At 41.6% G+C, this 18,524-nt stretch overlaps 1 protein-coding gene across 5 annotated transcripts in view; it reads left to right on the top strand.

Moving 5' to 3' along the window:
* cnot1 (CCR4-NOT transcription complex, subunit 1) overlaps positions 1-18,524 on the top strand; it is a 30,894-nt gene that overhangs the window by 1,389 nt on the left and 10,981 nt on the right. For 2 of the 5 annotated variants that reach the window (XM_026176811.2, XM_026176809.2), the window contains exons 2-29: positions 139-437; positions 897-1,004; positions 3,900-3,998; positions 6,921-6,989; positions 7,486-7,540; positions 8,938-9,141; positions 9,280-9,448; positions 9,781-9,907; positions 10,504-10,614; positions 10,757-10,927; positions 11,048-11,175; positions 11,448-11,688; positions 11,854-11,973; positions 12,288-12,410; positions 12,545-12,696; positions 13,239-13,389; positions 13,590-13,788; positions 13,870-13,983; positions 15,384-15,508; positions 15,617-15,903; positions 15,990-16,068; positions 16,229-16,468; positions 16,606-16,746; positions 16,838-17,017; positions 17,231-17,347; positions 17,437-17,547; positions 17,673-17,750; positions 18,093-18,270. In XM_026176811.2, coding sequence (XP_026032596.1) covers positions 336-437; positions 897-1,004; positions 3,900-3,998; positions 6,921-6,989; positions 7,486-7,540; positions 8,938-9,141; positions 9,280-9,448; positions 9,781-9,907; positions 10,504-10,614; positions 10,757-10,927; positions 11,048-11,175; positions 11,448-11,688; positions 11,854-11,973; positions 12,288-12,410; positions 12,545-12,696; positions 13,239-13,389; positions 13,590-13,788; positions 13,870-13,983; positions 15,384-15,508; positions 15,617-15,903; positions 15,990-16,068; positions 16,229-16,468; positions 16,606-16,746; positions 16,838-17,017; positions 17,231-17,347; positions 17,437-17,547; positions 17,673-17,750; positions 18,093-18,270 — 3,979 coding nt within the window. In that variant the 5' untranslated portion in view covers positions 139-335. Of the gene's footprint in view, positions 1-138; positions 438-896; positions 1,005-3,899; positions 3,999-6,920; positions 6,990-7,485; positions 7,541-8,937; positions 9,142-9,279; positions 9,449-9,780; positions 9,908-10,503; positions 10,615-10,756; positions 10,928-11,047; positions 11,176-11,447; positions 11,689-11,853; positions 11,974-12,287; positions 12,411-12,544; positions 12,697-13,238; positions 13,390-13,589; positions 13,789-13,869; positions 13,984-15,383; positions 15,509-15,616; positions 15,904-15,989; positions 16,069-16,219; positions 16,469-16,605; positions 16,747-16,837; positions 17,018-17,230; positions 17,348-17,436; positions 17,548-17,672; positions 17,751-18,092; positions 18,271-18,524 lie in introns of all 5 variants that reach the window. The other 3 variants (XM_026176810.2, XM_026176805.2, XM_026176808.2) reach the window with 2 other exon arrangements.

Here is an 18,524-nt window from a genome sequence, read left to right as displayed (position 1 = left end):
TCACTGCATTGTTGGGTCTGTCATTCAAGTAGGCCTCATTAGTGGCACCTAGGCTGCACATAAAGTTTAGTGCAGCTCAAAAGTAAGTTTCTCTCTTATATTTCAAAGTGATTTTTGTGTTTGTTTTTCTTGTTTCAGATGCTGAACTTGATTTTAAACTGAAAGACTCTACCTACTTAGCACCGGGAGCCACCCACCCACCATTACCTTGGAAGTCAACATTATTCACACCTTTTGGGGGGGGGGAGCAGAAGTAACTTATCACTGAAGTGACTAAAGGGGAATAATGGTGATTTTGCGCCGTGCTCGGCCGCCTGCTTCCGCCCCAACCAGCAATGAATCTTGACTCGCTCTCGCTGGCTTTGTCTCAAATCAGCTATCTGGTGGACAATTTAACAAAGAAAAACTACCGAGCCAGCCAGCAGGAAATACAGCATGTGAGTGGTAGCGAAAAGTCTTTACTGTTATTTATTTAATTTTAAATTTGCAAACAGATATCTTGGAATACTTAAACACCACAAGATATTCTATTCACTTAAAGTTGTAGATGTTTAAAACCTTAATTAAACAAAAAATTGCATTTTTCTTCTGTTTTAGAGAGTTGTGTGTGTGTGTAAATTTTATGATGCTAATACGCTAGGACTGCCCAATGTTGATCAGGGTCTGCGTATCAGAGAAGTTTAAGTTGGCTCACTTTCAAGATACTATTGGATCAGCTGGGCAGTGCTCTTTTTCCCTCGGTGAAAGGAGGAGCAAAGAGGACACAGTCTTGCCGTTTTGATGTTTCACTTGTGGCCACATTGTTATGAAAACTTGAACTTTATATGGCTTAGTGTGTCTGTGATGGTCTGTGTGACATGTTCTGACATTTTGGTGTGTTTCATGTGCTCTCCCAGATTGTAAATCGTCACGGTCCTGAGGCAGACAGGCATCTACTACGCTGTCTCTTCTCCCATGTGGATTTCAGTGGCGATGGTAAAAGCAGTGGCAAGGACTTTCACCAGGTAACTTTAAATTTGAGACGTTTGAATTCTGGATTTTCATATGTGCTGTTGTCATTTAAGGCTGCAGCTAAATTTTGCCAGAGGAGCAAAACAAAACTCTTGAGTGGGTTTTGACAGGTTTTCGTCTTACTAGAAGGGATGTGCGCAGAGCCATTAGGTGGAAAACACACTTAGCTTTAACATGGTGGCCGAGTGTTCGTGTTTGTTCTTCAGTTTGCTCAACCATTGCTTATCTCAACTTCTTCGTACTTGGAAAAGATTTTGATGGGGGATCTAAGGAGGTGCGGTGTGGCATTTTAATTAAATGTTTTTAAATTTGTTTGTTGTTACCCTTTGATATGTTTTCACTGACATCCTCCAAGGTGGCTGTTTGTTCACAGCATACACACACTTTGTTTAGGAAGAATACCTCAGTTTCTGCAAGGGTATTTTTTTTTTCTTTCTTTTTTTTTAAGGCCTGATCCTGAAAAATTGCTGGATCCATAAAGACATGCTCCATGGAGCATGTAGATAAGAAATTGGCTGCCAAATGGCAGCATGGTGTTTTTAAAATTTAAATGTTTACACAGGATATGTTCATTGCTTTCTTTGAATTTGGCATTTTTCTTTGACATTTATTACCGCTAGAATGACAGAAACAAGGACCAATAACAAAGTAACAGCGCCTCTTTTCTTTTAAATTTCAGTGGGGATGTTGTTTCCAAGCAAAATGTCCCATTCCTTTCATAGTGTTTTGAGCATGACTCACTCAAGCACTACAGAAAAGCCATAACCACCCTGAACTCACACATGCACTGACCACACACTTCACCCCCCAATCCAACGACTTCAAACAGACTACCATCACTACTATGCGTTACTTTATTTACAGTGTGGCTTATTGCACATAAATTTAGAACACTATTTATTTTATTGCAGATTTGTATTTTTTTTTTTAACTTTTTTATATTTTTTTTGACTACTGTTCATGTGTATATAGTGCTGCAGAACTGTGCACCTCACACCCCTTTTTTTCCCCACATGTTTGCATTGGGTAGGAGATGCTCTGTATCACATTGTACGTGAGAATCGTGACAGTAAAAGGCATTCTATTCTATACAGCTGTGAACACATGTGGCATCAGTGAACTCTGTGAGAGTTGAGATATTAGACCTTAGGGATGGAGATGGGGCTGATACTAATTGACTGTGCTTGCTCCTTAGACTGCCTTTGCAACATTGGGGGTCTTTTGTTTTGCTGTAGTGATAATAACTGTAAATATACAACCGCTGGCTGCAATTTCTCCATTTTGAACACCAGTTAATGTAATGTATAAGGATATAGGCGTTTGACGTGTCAGAAATGCAGTAGTTACAGACTCTGACCCTTGCACTGCCATCTACTTACTTGATTACTAACATCAAAGCACGATCTGATATCCTCGTGTTGGTGTTGTTCCCAGATCATCATACTAAATGTTGTTCCAGGATCAACATTGCAAGTGACCAATCAGAATGTTGTGACGTCATACTTTTGCGACTTCGGGAAAAACCGGCGTAAAACAAAAAACTGTACTTAAGCTGCGAGAAACCGCCTCTGTCCGCCGATCAACGGACCCTGACCCTTTAATAAACAGTAAGCAGAATTGATATTGTCCTTGCAACATTGGAATTTCATAAATGCACGAATGGCTTGGCGCGCAAAAGAATAACGTCACAACAATGTGATTGGTCACTTGCAATGTTGAACCTGGAACAACATTTTCATGATGGTCTGGGAACAACACCGACACCAACACGAGGCTATCAGATCATCCAACATCAAACAGACACGTAAGCTTTTAGCAGTGGATGACCAGAAACTCTGTTCTTGCTCCAAACAACTTCAGAAAATAATCAGTCTTTTAAAGTTGCCTGAAACTTTCCTTTAACTTATTATTGGTTGTGTTTACAGCAGTAATTTGGCAGAAATGAAGAGAAAAATTTATCCTGCTCGAATTTCAACTAGACTCTATTTGGAAAGAATAAAAATGGTGTAAACAAAACATTAGGGTTAGGGGGTTGCAATATGGAAACTAAAATGTAAAATGGTTTCACTTGGTAAGATCCGTTTTAACCTCTGGTTTAGTTTCACATCTCTTCTTGAGAGTCGGACTGCTGTTGCTTCTTGGAGCCCCAGTAATACGTAGAAGGCTGATGTAATCAATTCCTGTTTAGTATCATATTTATTTTTCTTCTTCTTTTGTGAACTTAGCGTTTGTTATTAAATCTGTCATTTTCTGAAAGCTGTTGGCCATGAAAACATGAAAATACATCTTCCTTTGAAATTACCTTTAAACTGTTGGAGCAACTATTGTAATAAAATCAGCTTCCAGCAGCAAAGTGTGAGTCCACTGTGGGTGGCTGTCCAAGAGTACAAGTACCTTCTTTTCACTTTGACAGTAACTTATTAACTGAGCTCTGATGTTGTAAGCTGTAAGACACAAGCATCTGTCATCAACTCCTTCACACTTTATGTTTAATGACAATCTTATACATTTCATATTTGGTAATAGTGGAGTTGGGCAAACAAAACTTGCAGAAGAAAGATGAATCCTTGCTTAGGACACTGCTATTATAATCAGAAAATTAGCTTAAACCCCTGAAATGCACGTTGTTTGTGTCTTTGACGTTATTAAAAAACAGAATACACTTTCTCCGAGATGCAGTTTGGTGTGTTGACAGCTCACCGCGGTCTCTGTGCAGCTTTGTTTGTGCCCCTGTAAGTGGGGAAACCTATACTTCATAAGTCACTGGTAACTCTGTTAGGAAAGTTACATTAATTAAAATGGCTTAGTCTGGTTATTGTTTTTATGAGTTTTCTGATTTTGTTCTTCACCCTAAACTTTTTTTATTTTTTTCCTCCAACCTGTCAAAGACACAGTTTCTGATCCAGGAGTGTGTGTCGCTGATATCAAAACCAAATTTTATCTCTACTCTGTGCTACGCCATCGACAATCCCCTGCACTACCAGAAGGTAAGGAAAGATGCTGAAATGTCAGCGTATCAGTAAGATAAGCTCTTGATCTATTAAACCACTTTTTTACATGTTGGGCTTTAACCCTTTAAGACCGGTCGGAGTGGGCACGCTCCATGTTGTGTAACTATTTTTAAATTCCTGTAGCTCTGCAACCACGTAAGCTAGCGCAGTAATTTTTTTTTGCATATGAAACCGGAGGAGTTGTACTTGCATCTTGTGCCATCAGCTTGTCCTAGGTCAGTTTCCTTCCACATAAAGCTTTGCAGAAACTGCGTAAAAAGCACTTGCAGCAACAATAATAATAATAATGATAATAATAATAATGATGATGATGATGATTGGGTTTATATAGCGCTTTTCAAGGCACCCAAAGCGCTTTACAATGCCACTATTCATTCACTCTCACATTCACACACTGGTGGAAGCAAGCTAACAAATACATAATATTCCAGAAACAGGCTTTGCCGATCCGATCAGCTGTTCAAAACACTTCCTGCATTGGAATAGACGTCAGCGCAAACTATCACATATCCGCCATTACCTGCCCAAAACCGGAAGTGCTGTCATTTTTTGCAGAAAACAGTTTTTGTTTTTTACCTTCAGGGCCTTATAAGCCTGTACTGGTGTTTTTAAAAGTCCTGTTTGACTTTATGCTTTTCTGTATTGTTTCTTGGAACTGCTGGAAATAGTTTTTGATGCACATGCTGTTTGTTTGTGTGTTTGGTGGTTTTTTTGTTTGTTTGTTTTTTTTTTGGGTTTTTTTTGCAAATTTGCATTACGATATTTATTTTGGTTTTTCCTGCAGTCCATAAAAAAATGGTGCATCTCAAAAATAAAACTATGAAGCACAAATTTCCTCTGGAAACCATTTTGTGCAACTTTTTTGTATTTACAGTTTTGGGGGATAAAGTTCTTAAATTTCTCTAACTAGAAATATATGTAAAAAAAATAGTGTTGTTTTTTTTTTCCATTTTTTTTGTAGTTTATTGCACTTTTTTGCAATTTATGTACAGTGGGGCAAAAAAGTATTTAGTCAGCCACCGATTGTGCAAGTTCCCCCACCTAAAATGATGACAGAGGTCAGTAATTTGCACCAGAGGTACACTTCAACTGTGAGAGACAGAATGTGAAAAAAAAATCCATGAATCCACATGGTAGGATTTGTAAAGAATTTATTCGTAAATCAGGGTGGAAAATAAGTATTTGGTCACCTCAAACAAGGAAAATCTCTGGCTCTCACAGACCTGTAACGTCTTCTGTAAGAAGCTTTTCTGTCCCCCACTCGTTACCTGTATGAATGGCACCTGTTTGAACTCATCATCTGTATAAAAGACACCTGTCCACAGCCTCAAACAGTCAGACTCCAAACTCCGCCATGGCCAAGACCAAAGAGCTTTCGAAGGACACCAGGAAAAGTATTGTAGACCTGCACCAGACTGGGAAGAGTGAATCTACAATAGGCAAGCAGCTTGGTGTGAAAAAATCAACTGTGGGAGCAATCATCAGAAAATGGAAGACACACAAGACCACTGATAATCTCCCTCGATCTGGGGCTCCACGCAAGATCTCATCCCGTGGGGTCAAAATGATGATGAGAACGGTGAGCAAAGATCCCAGAACCACACGGGGGGAGCTGGTGAATGACCTGCAGAGAGCTGGGACCAAAGTAACAAAGGTCACCATCAGTAACACACTACAACGGCAGGGAATCAAATCCCGCAGTGCCAGACGTGTTCCGCTGCTGAAGCCAGTGCATGTCCAGGCCCGTCTGAAGTTTGCCAGAGAGCACATGGATGATACAGCAGAGGATTGGGAGAATGTCATGTGGTCAGATGAAACCAAAGTAGAACTTTTTGGTATAAACTCAACTGGTCGTGTTTGGAGGAAGAAGAATACTGAGTTGCATCCCAAGAACACCATACCTACTGTGAAGCATGGGGGTGGAAACATCATGCTATGGGGCTGTTTTTCTGCCAAGGGGACAGGACGACTGATCCGTGTTAAGGACAGAATGAATGGGGCCATGTATCGTGAGATTTTGAGCCAAAACCTCCTTCCATCAGTGAGAACTTTGAAGATGAAACGAGGCTGGGTCTTCCAACATGACAATGATCCAAAACACACCGCCCGGGCAACAAAGGAGTGGCTCCGTAAGAAGCATTTGAAAGTCCTGGAGTGGCCTAGCCAGTCTCCAGACCTCAACCCCATAGAAAATCTGTGGCGGGAGTTGAAAGTCCGTGTTGCTCGGCGACAGCCCCAAAACATCACTGCTCTCGAGAAGATCTGCATGGAGGAATGGGCCAAAATACCAGCTACTGTGTGTGCAAACCTGGTAAAGACCTATAGTAAACGTTTGACCTCTGTTATTGCCAACAAAGGTTATGTTACAAAGTATTGAGTTGTATTTTTGTTATTGACCAAATACTTATTTTCCACCCTGATTTACGAATAAATTCTTTACAAATCCTACCATGTGGATTCATGGATTTTTTTTTCACATTCTGTCTCTCACAGTTGAAGTGTACCTCTGGTGCAAATTACTGACCTCTGTCATCATTTTAAGTGGGGGAACTTGCACAATCGGTGGCTGACTAAATACTTTTTTGCCCCACTGTAGTTCCTATGGATTTAATGCAGACATATTATTAAAATTTGGGCTATAACGGTTGTATTGATGCGTAGCAACTTGAAGTGCTCCCAAAATTGGCAGTACAGCATGAAAAATATAAAGATAAGCTCTGGCGAACTTGGTTCTATGGTCTTAAAGGGTTAAGTAGCTGAGAGACAAACTCGAGACGCCCATGTTTGTACCGACATGTTAAAGGTGTTTACGAATACTAACAATGAATTGTATTTCAACCTTCAGGTGAAACACAAGATAACAACCGGTTTTCATTGTTGATTTAAATTGTCTTTCAGAGTTTGAAGCCATCTGCTCACTTATTCACTCAATTGAGCAAAGTTCTTAAGCTCAGCAAAGTCCAAGAGGTAAGCCCGCTCTATCAACTTTATTTCTTTCTTTATTTTAAACCATTGGCCCATCAGCGAGCCCATTTTACAAGCATTCTTTAAATGACTAACTCCGAGACAGTTTTTCCCTTAAACAAAATTCAAACTGTTTTGGAAAGAAGAGAAGACGAGCTTCAAAGCTTTCACATATGCTGATGTCTGAACAGACAGAAGTCAACTTTGCAATGATTTACTTAACTGTAGCTCCCACCATTCTGGGATAAATAGAAAATTTAAGTAGTTCCTCAAAGATGAGAATGTATTTTGTAACTTTTCAGCGAAAAATGACAAATTAAGGACAAGTGGCCTCGATGACACTAGGTGGTAAAGGATCAAGTGAAAACAATGTAAATGCAATATAGTAGCTTTGGCACTTGTATGAACATAAAGTTAAATTTTGATCTAAAGATTCTCTGTATGAAATCAAGGAAACATTAGGCTCTCCTTTTAAGTGTTTTGTTTTTTTACCCCTCAGGTTATATTTGGCCTTGCTCTGCTCAACTCCAGCAACACAGACCTTCGTGGCTTTGGTAAGTTTTTCTAGCACACCTTCATTTATTTAAACCCAGTGAATAAACAGTGTTTTTCTAGCAGTATTTGTCAGTAAAGTGAACAAACGGTTATATTTCCAACAAATCTTGTATTTCTAAAGATGAACTAATACATTTCATGCTTGTTCTTCCTGAATTGTCTTAAAATCTTGGCTGAAATGAGCCTGGTAGTCTGCTGCTGGTATGCAGTTTGCATTCTTTATGCCAGCTAGGGCTGCACGATTTTGCATAAAATGAGAATCACGATTTTTTTTGCTTAGAATTGAGATCATGATTCTCTCACGATTTTCTTTTCCAGTATAAATATTTATTGCACTTATTAACTGCACATCAACTTCGTAACAGTTGAGATTGAACATAAAAACAATAAATAAACATAAAAACAACAAATGTCTCACGTTTTGTTGTTGCCGAAAAATGTTGTACTGCTTGAAATTCTGTCTCCACCGTTGCTCGATGCTGCGTGTATAGAGCAGGTAGTGCAACAATAGAAAAATAGTTGCGGGACGGCACTGTGTAGCGTTTGTCTAGGGTGTTGATCATTCTCCTAAATCCCTCGTTTTGCATCAGCCAAACCGATTTACGGTGTTCTCACGGCTCTAGTTAGCCTAGCCCCCGGCTAACTATCGAGCTAGTGGGTAACAGACGCCTCCGAAAACGTCGGAGCGCTTTTGAAAATATGCGGTGTCCTGATAAACTGAGCAGATATTTGAGGTTTGCACAGCTACATTCTCGCCTGAAAATATGTTAAACGTTTATTTTGTGACCCAGAAAGAATAATAAGAGTAACATTAAAACTAACTAGCTGCCGCCATTGTTGGAAACTGCGCTGGGCCGCGCTATGAATTCTGGGACACAGCTGCTTCTTCTTCTTCGGGGTTTAACGGCAGCTGGCATCCTTGTACATGCAGTGCTGCCATCTTCTGTTTCAGTCCGTTATTACACTCTTAAATCCTGCCACTTATTCCTGCGTCTTTTGCGATCTTACAAAGCTTCAAACGACGCGTCGACTATTAAATCAGTCGTCGACGATTTTGATAGTCGACGTAATCGCGACTAGTCGACTAATCGTGGCAGCTCTACCTGTCACACACACGCTTACCAATGCAGAGAAATCCTGAAATCAATGCTTGACTTTGTTTCAAGATTTCAGTTCATCTCTTTTGCACACAAACACGCTTCTTGCGGAGATGCATTAAGGAGCATTGTGTGCTTTGATTGCAGTCATTTCTGGAAGGCATGGCGTACTGTCCCTATCATTCTTCTGAACATTTAATCACTTAAATGTTTCACATTAGCTGCACCTAATGATTTTTTTTTCTTTTTCAAACATAGTACACAGGAAAGCACATGATAAACTGTTTTTTTTCTCTCAGCTGCTCAGTTCATCAAGCAGAAACTTCCAGACCTCCTGCGGTCATACGTTGACGCAGATCTTGGAGGAAACCAAGAAGGTGGCTTCCAAGACATTGCCATAGAGGTGCTGCACCTACTGCTCTCCCATCTACTGTTTGGACAGAAGGGAGCCAGTGGGGTAGGGCAAGAGCAGATTGACGCCTTCCTCAAAACACTTTGCCGAGGTATGGAGGATCAGTTGGGGGGGGGGGGGGGGCTGATTGTAAATCTTAAATATGCACGCAGACTGACTCGATATGGTGAAACGGCCAGTTTTGTTTTCCCAATCTGACTCTGCCACGCTTTCTGTGTGTTGCTGTCAGATTTCCCCCAGGAGCGCTGTCCTGTGGTGCTCGCACCACTGCTGTACCCTGAAAAACGGGACATTCTCATGGACAGGATCCTACCTGACTCGGGGGAGTTAGCTAAGACCAGGATGGAGAGTTCTCTTGCAGAATTCATTCAAGAAGTTGGCTATGGTTTCTGTGCTAGGTGAGTGTGGCTTGTTTGAAACTGTGTGAACAAAGTGATTTAAAAGAAATAAACCTGTGACTACAGTTATTTGTCTTGTATCTAAATTCTAAGTAATCATTTGAACGACCGTGTGTTGGCACCAAGAAGCTCTTGCGTGTTTGGTAAATTGTGTTAAATAAATATGAAAGAAAACTGGCAGTCTTTTTATTGTTTGAACACGCTTTATCACAAACCTCAAAGTGAGTTATTACTTAATCCTGTCCTAATATAAGTTCTGGTCTGAAATTACATGCGAGTGCTCAGTAATGACGGATTGTAGGCAACATTGACCTTTTCTTTCCTCTCTTCAGTCTGGACGAGTGCAGAAACATAATCGTTCAATATGGGGTGAGAGAGGTGACGGCCAGCCAGGTAGCCAGGGTCCTGGGCATGATGGCTCGTACCCACTCTGGTCTAACTGACGGCATCCCACTACAGGTGAGACTCTTTATTTGATGGAGGGGACAGGAAAGTGTAAGAACGCTGTTTGGTTTGCTTCATAGTTAGTTTCTCTTCACACAGACTTGCCATGAACTACTGTAAGTGCAAACATGAAGATTCAAACTGCTGTTGTTTTTGCTGAGTGCAGGAGACAGTCTAGCAGTTCACACTGTTTTATTATCAACCAGTTAAAGATTTGGCTAGCACAGCTGTGGACTTCTCAATGTCAGGCAGCTTCTCCGTGTGCACATGTTTTATTTTCATGCTGAAGTCGGCCTTAACTGACAGAATGAAGTCGAATAGAGTACCCTGTTATCATACAAGGCCGAGCAGCCCTTCTGTCTGATGCTGTGTTCTGTAAGCATGTAGCAGTTCACCTTCGACACTCGGCTCTTTCTGTCCCTCTTAGTTAAGCCTTCACGCCGTGGGCTTAATGTTAAAAAGAAACCTTATCAAAGCCCAGGCGTACCTGCTTTGCTCTTCTCTTGTTTTTAAATGTGAGTGCACTCTGTCCCATGGTACTGGACAAAGGTGGAGACGGTGGCTCAAACACAGATTTTGATGGATGATTGATGGCTTTCCTCTTTCTGCAGTCTATCTCTGCTCCAGGAAGCGGTATCTGGAGCGATGGGAAAGATAAGAACGATGGTTCGCAGACACATACGTGGAACGTTGAGGTCCTCATCGACATTGTCAAAGAAGTGGTAAGTGAACTGTCAGTTCATCTGAAAACCAGAAATTTTCCAGGAAACGCTGAGATGGAAAACTTAACAAAAATAAAAAATCCTTTTTAATGGCTGAATTTTCACTGCTTATTTATTTATTTATTTTTAACCTATACCCTAGAATCCCAATCTCAACTTCAAAGAGGTGACATATGAACTGGACCACCCGGGCTTTATAATCCGAGACAGCAAAGGCCTGCAGGTAGTGGTGTATGGGATCCAGAGAGGGCTGGGCATTGAAAGTTTTCCTGTGGATCTCATCTATCGGCCTTGGAAACATGCTGAGGGACAGGTAACTTATGTTCATCGAGAGGGTAAAAATTCAGGTGTTTGGGGAAAATTATGAGAGGAATCTTTGTCAAGTTGGAATAGATTTGTGTAGTTTAATGCATCTTTTCTGTATTTTTTCCAGTTGTCATTCATTCAACACTCCCTGATGAACCCAGACGTGTTTTGCTTTGCTGACTACCCTTGTCACACTGTGGCCATTGACATCCTCAAGGCCCCACCAGAGGATGACAATAGAGAGATTGCCACATGGTATGGAAATTGAATATCACCTTGCCTCTGCAGAACGGTGTGCCGTTGCGTATTTTTCTTACTGTGGCTTCAGATTTTGCTTTAAAGCAGTAAAAATGTAATTGAGGTGTCCTTGATGGGCTCTTAAACTGGAGGCAAAGTTGGACCTCTGTGTGTACTGAAGTGTTCACGTTAAAAATGAATAAATAAAAAAAATCCATCACTTCAAATCAAGTTTACCACGACACTTTAAAACTCTGCCAAAGTGCTCATCTTTTTGTAATTCTTCACAGGAAAAGTCTGGATCTGGTGGAGAGTCTGCTTCGACTGTCTGAGGTGGGCCAGTATGAGCAGGTGAAGCAGCTGTTCAGCTTCCCGATCAAACACTGCCCCGACATGTTGGTGCTGGCGTTACTGCAGATTACCACCTCGTGGCACACACTGCGCCACGAGCTCATCTCCACCCTGATGCCCATCTTTTTGGGAAATCACCCCAACTCTGCCATTATCCTGCACTATGCCTGGCATGGACAGGTTGGTGTTTGTTATTAGATCAGTGTTGCTGGGTAACATGTTGTTTGGCAAGTCATGTCTTCAGTTAAGTGTTTCTCAAGTTTTCTACTAGTTTGGTGCGTCGTTCAAAAACAAAAACTAAAAAAATCCTGCTTGCATACAAAACTGTGTCTGTCTGTCTTGCAGGGACAGTCTCCTTCCATACGTCAGCTAATTATGCATTCGATGGCTGAATGGTACATGAGAGGGGAGCAGTATGACCAAGCAAAGTTATCTCGCATCCTGGATGTGGCCCAAGACTTAAAGGTTGGTTAGAATACTGCGTTCTCCTTGACCATTAAAGTTTTTGTACTCTTGTATCATTTCATCTGAATTTAAGGTAGAGGGTAAAGGTACACGCTGTATAGCATGTCGGTTCTCTCCTTAGAAACTTTTTTTGATTTAATATTTAAAAACATTGTATTTGCTGCAATAACAGACCTCTGTACATAATCTGATTATTGGATTTAAAGAGTCCGTGTCTATAGTTGTAAAGGTGGATTATTAAATGTTTCATGTAATAAATGGAGACAGATTAAGTGAACCCAATGTGAACATGAATGTGTTTTTCCTCTCTACAGTCTCTATCAATGCTGCTGAATGGTACTCCGTTTGCCTTTGTTATTGATCTCGCTGCACTTGCCTCGCGTCGTGAATACCTCAAACTCGATAAATGGCTTACTGACAAAATTAGAGAGCACGGGGTAGGTCTTTAAACTAATGATTGCTAATCGATATGTCTTTTTAGATGGGTTTCCTGTTTATGCTAGTGTAACATTAAACGTATTTCATGAAAAGTCTGGTTTTGTATTAATTATATTTCTTGTTCTTGTGACAGGAACCTTTCATCCAAGCTTGTGTGACGTTCTTGAAGAGGCGCTGTCCATCCATTATGGGGGGTTTGGCTCCTGATAAGGACCAGCCCAAAAGTGCCCAGTTGCCTCCAGAGACTCTAGCCACCATGCTGGCCTGCTTGCAGTCATGTGCTGGGTGAGGAACTTTAAAGCCTGTTGTTTATCCCCTATTCGGATCGACTGCTTTTTCCATTGCAATTGCGCACCACCTTTTGTGCGTGGTCATCATCATAGCAACGCGAGCGAGCGTCCTGTGATGTAATTGGTATGCAACACACTACAACAAAGGTACAAGCAGAGGTGATCGTACTCGGGCCGCGGCTTTTTCTTCTTAGTTGTAGCCATTTCCCTCGATGCCAGGTTATGAAAATGGCGGTTGTGATTTTCGTGAACGTGCTGCTTTCACGACTCATCTCTCAATCAGTAGCATGCACTCTGGTGACATCGCATTTCAGTACCTGCTCGGATCACTTGAACCTCGGCCGAGCGGGTACTATTTTAGCACCAGAGACTGACTTAGTGGAAAACTGTGGCCAGTTGATCCGAGTAGGTGCTAAAGGAAAAGGGGCTTTTGTTTGATGCTCCTGGACTTTTGGAGCTTCGAGTGGAGCCCAACGCTGGTTCGATGCAGTGTAACATCTGTCTTACATGTATGTTGTTTTTGTTTTAAATCCTTAGCAGTGTATCCCAGGAGTTGTCGGAGACTATCCTGACGATGGTGGCTAATTGCAGCAATGTAATGAATAAAGCCCGACAGCCACCACCAGGTGTAATGCCAAAGGGACGTGCCCCGAGCACCAGCACCCTAGATGCCATCTCACCTGTACAGGTATCTTGCATATCACGTCTTTTGAAATACATTTTCATGATTGGTTTTGTGGATGCTAATTTTGATATTAACACTTTTATAAAGTGTACAATGTTTTGGGTTTCTATAACAGTTCTGTCATGTTTTCTTTTACTGTAAAAAGCTGACGTTAGTAGCTCTGTTCCATTCCTGCCTGCTTAACTTTATGTCCCTTTGTTTAGATGGACCCTCTGAGTGGCATTGGCGGTTTGAATTTGGGGCCCTCAGCTACTTCCCTCAATCCAAGCATAAGTTTCCCAACCCCAGTGAATACACCTTTCAATAATCCCCAGTCTCCAGCAAAAGCCTTTCCACCACTTCCCAATCCTAATCCCAGCACACCTTTTGGGAGCATTTCCGGCCTGCCCTCACAACTCCCTGGTATGACCTCAGGTTTTTGTATTTCAATCCAAACATGCTATCAAGTGTGAAGCAGAAAAGTGACATTATTGTTACTTCCAGGTCCACTGGGCACGGGCATCGGTCCTGGTCTAGGGATGCCAGCAGGGAGCACTGATCCTTTTGGTCCCAGGAAGATGAGCACACCGGGCCTGAACCCACCAACCTTTCAGCAGAGTAAGATGAAGGCCTGTAAGTGGTGGTGGTAGTGGTGTGACTGAGAGCCCCGCCCCGCGCTGCTCAGCACTGTATTTCCTCTGCTTTTGACAACAATCACTTACTAAAGAAATTGGCTTTCAGGGCACTTTGTCTGCCGCACCAAAACGTTTCCTTAACGTGAGATTTTATTCCTGAAACAAGTTAATTGGTGATTTGTTTTACATAAAATGATTGTAGACTTCAGTGTGAGAGGAAATACAGATCAGTCTTCCATTCCTTGTCTGCTTTTGCTGACAGCCCCACTTTAATATTTTTCAGCTTCTTCAACATGACGTAATTGTCTACAGTACTGAATTGTTAGAGGCCTCTAAGATGAAGAGACACTTGTTTTCTTTCATCCAGTCTATAAAGACGAACATGAATGATTGATGTTGGTAGGGCTGTTCGATACAACGATATATATCGGATGACGAAATAAAAACGTCTGTCGTTTCATTTCACGCTATCGTTTGTTTCGTGGTGTCGTAAAATAAACTGTTTACAGCAATATTATTTTCATCGTTCTGATGGTCACTGCAGTGGCTGTATTCATTTCTTAAACTTCTCTCTTTCTCTTATATTTAATATCACCACACTACGGACGGACAAGCGCCTGTTTTTATGCGTTGTCGTTAGCAACAACGACGGTAACACCATCGCGTGTCCGCTTGTTAATGTTCCACATAAACCTTTCAGAATAAAGCTCAAGATCCTGTTGAGACTTTTCAAAATAAACCGAATCATGTGAAAGAGCAGATTATTTACAGATGAGAAGTAAAAAAGAGCCGTCAGGTGCTTAAAAAATAGACCTTAGACTCAAACGTTAGAACAGGCTTTTCCCCGCAGCACGCCGTGTAAGAAATACTCACAAAGAAAATGTCGGCCGTTACAACTTGTGTCTAAAAATGTGTCGTTTCATGCATCGGTTAAAACACTCGACTCCAGCTACACGACGCGCAGCTGGAAACACTTCACGCAGGTCGAGCTGCCCGAGATTCACAGACTTTACAGAAAATGTTACGTTTGATTTTGGTCATATCGCGCAGCCCTAGATGTTGGTGTTTTAAGGTTAACGGTGAAAGAAGTTTTCTCAGCTGTTATTGACCTCCAGCTGTCGCCTGTACTTTGGGCTGAATCAGGTCATTCAGTTTCAGCTGTTGTTGTTGTGTTTGCTCGCCTCTGTAACATTTCCGAAAGGGCCCCTACGGGAATTTTTATTTTCTTTTTCTTGTGTGTGAAGAAATTTTAAACAACACAAACAATGTGACTTGCGTGTTGTAGATAAACCAAGACACTTTTGTGTTTTATTATAGTGAAAATGAGTGCATTCTTATTCATTGTTGGACTTAAAATGATCACTTATGCTTTTCTGTTCCCAGCCGACCTTTCTCAGGTGTGGCCCGAAGCAAACCAGCACTTTAGTAAGGAAATAGATGACGAAGCAAACAGTTACTTCCAGCGCATTTACAACCACCCACCTCACCCAACCATGTCTGTGGATGAAGTGAGTAGTTTACATGACATTTTTTTCTGCGAATATCATTCCTCTTCAAATAGAATCCTTTCCACACTTGTCAAACAATTCATATGTGATGTCATTGGACTCATGCAGGTCTTGGAAATGCTGCAAAGGTTTAAGGATTCTACCATCAAGCGGGAGCGAGAGGTGTTCAACTGCATGCTTCGAAACCTGTTTGAGGAATACAGATTCTTCCCCCAGTACCCAGACAAGGAGCTGCATATCACTGCCTGTCTTTTTGGTGGAATAATCGAGAAAGGTCTCGTCACTTACATGGCCCTGGGTTTGGCCCTCCGATATGTTCTTGAAGCCTTACGAAAACCGTACGGATCCAAAATGTATTACTTTGGAATTGCTGCCCTAGATCGGTTCAAAAACAGGTACTAGCTTTTTCTTTTGCAAAACAAGTGTAAGTATAAGGCGTTATGTTACAGCTGACATCTCTTTTTTTTTTTTTCTCCCCTAGGCTAAAGGACTACCCTCAGTACTGTCAGCACCTGGCTTCAATTGGTCACTTCTTGCAATTCCCCCACCATTTACAAGAGGTAATCAGGTTTCCTTAATTTATTTGTGGTGATCCTTTTTCTGTTATCAGCATTCATTAAGTTTTACTTAGTTCTCTCTCTTGCTGGAGAGAGAAGCGCGCCTTTGATTCAGCTAAATTAAATCTGTCGCTCTGCATCTTCAAATATCCTGTGTGTGCAGTATATTGAGTATGGACAACAGTCACGGGACCCTCCAGTGAAGATGCAGGGGTCCATCACCACACCTGGGAGCCTGGCTCTAGTACAAGCCCAGGCACAGTCGCAGCAACCTGCCGGCCTTAAAGCCCCACAGCCAGGCCAGCCCAGCACCCTCGTCACAACCACCACGACTACACCCACAGCCTCTAAGACGTCCACGATCGCAAGGCCGACAGCCACTAACTTCAAGAAGGATGTGCCTGTGAGTTCAGTTTTGACCGGACACCATGCGGCAGCATAGAGAGAGAGAGAGAGATATATCTAGATATATCTAGATATAGATAGACAGACACACACACACACACAATAATAATAAATAGTCTCCGTTCCTACCTACAGCCCTCCATAAACACTACCAACATTGACACCCTGCTGGTGGCTACTGACCAAACGGAAAGGATCGTAGAACCTCCGGAGAATGTCCAGGAGAAGATTGCTTTTATTTTCAACAACCTTTCTCAATCCAACATGACTCAGAAGGTAAAGACAAAGAAACAAAATATTACTGCATTAGAACAACCTTAATAATCAAAGATGCTGTTTTTTAAAAGCAGAACATTTCTTTTGTCAGGTCGAGGAGTTGAAAGAGACGGTGAAAGAGGAGTTCATGCCCTGGGTGTCTCAGTACCTGGTGATGAAGCGAGTCAGCATCGAGCCCAACTTTCACAGCCTCTACTCGAACTTTTTGGACACACTGAAAAACCCCGAGTTTGTGAAGATGGTTCTTAATGAAACCTACAGGAACATCAAGGTAGACTTAAAGACGGAATATTTAGTTCAGTGCAATGTTTGACACCTCTACCAAAAGTCGGATTGAGCTCTGCTGTCTTATTGCCAAAAACTTGCCTAGTGTGATGCGCTTGTAGTTACGTTTCTCACACGTCACATTATTATGTTGGGTAAACTGGTTTTGCTCTGGTAAACTGTCATCCTTTGTAAAGTACTTTTCCCCTGCGTCTTTCAGGTGCTTCTGACCTCAGACAAGGCAGCTGCCAACTTCTCTGATCGCTCCCTGCTGAAGAACCTTGGCCACTGGTTAGGCATGATTACACTGGCCAAAAACAAGCCTATCCTTTATACAGTAAGAGCATTTTATTACTTGCTCCGTAAAATTATCTGCTGGTTTTTGTGCTTCAGAGTGGCCTAATTTTTATTTTTCCCCTCTTCTAGGATCTAGAAGTAAAGTCTTTGCTACTGGAAGCTTATGTGAAAGGCCAGCAGGAGCTGCTCTATGTGGTTCCCTTTGTGGCCAAAGTTTTGGAGTCCAGCGTGCGAAGCATGGTGAGAAATATAGGTGTACTTCTCAGTAGACCCTAAGCAGTATGGCCCATATACCAACTTTTCTATATATACAGTGGGGGGAAATGTCCAAACCACTCAGCGTGATTATATTTTTGAGTCCACAGGTTTTCAGACCCCAGAATCCTTGGACTATGGCCATCATGAATGTTCTCGCTGAGCTGCATCAGGAACATGACCTGAAGGTAGTAATAAGTTAGCCTTGTGTGTTGCTATTTAGAAAACACATCTGGATTTGTACCGTAGTCTTAAACTCCAGTCCGGTTGTTTTACATTTACAGTAACAACAGTGGAGCTGCCTGCCATGATTCCTGTTTTTGATTGGATGCACTGAGTGATATTTAACAATTAAGATTAAATGCACAATGATGCATAGCAGGATGTCTTATCACTGAAAACTGCACTTGTCTAAACCGTCATTATCACTTAACGTCATGAATAAAATTACAGTTCAAGTGACTGACGTTTCCTTAGGTAAATAAAAAGGTATCAGAAGTTCATTGCTTCCATGCTTTTGTTTACTACAGTTGAATTTGAAGTTTGAGATTGAAGTTCTGTGTAAGAACTTATCTTTGGACATCAACGAGCTGAAGCCAGGAAACCTGCTGAAGGACAAGGAGAAGCTAAAGAACCTCGAGGAGCAGCTATCGGCACCAAAGAAGGAGGCAAAACCTCCAGAGGAGATGCTGCCAGTCTCTACTGCAGGTGATCATGTTATTCCTCTTTAAATTGTCTTTGTAGTTTAAACATCTCAAATGTTTGTTTTTGTCATGTAGAAACAAAATGCATTACTTCTGTTACGTCTGAAACTTGAATTGTTTTGTTTTGAATACTTGAACATGTCAGAATCTTATTGTTACTTGTAATCTTGTCATGTTGGGGCCATCACTTGTCCTTTGAGAACACTTTAAGAAGCTCGTTGGTTTTTGTGTGCTTGCTGTTTGTTTTGCCTTTTCTTG

Source organism: Astatotilapia calliptera, chromosome 7, assembly GCF_964374335.1.
Source record: "Astatotilapia calliptera chromosome 7, fAstCal68.1, whole genome shotgun sequence".
Classification (NCBI taxonomy): Eukaryota; Metazoa; Chordata; class Actinopteri; order Cichliformes; family Cichlidae; genus Astatotilapia; species Astatotilapia calliptera.
This window is presented reverse-complemented; position numbering and strand designations above follow the sequence as displayed.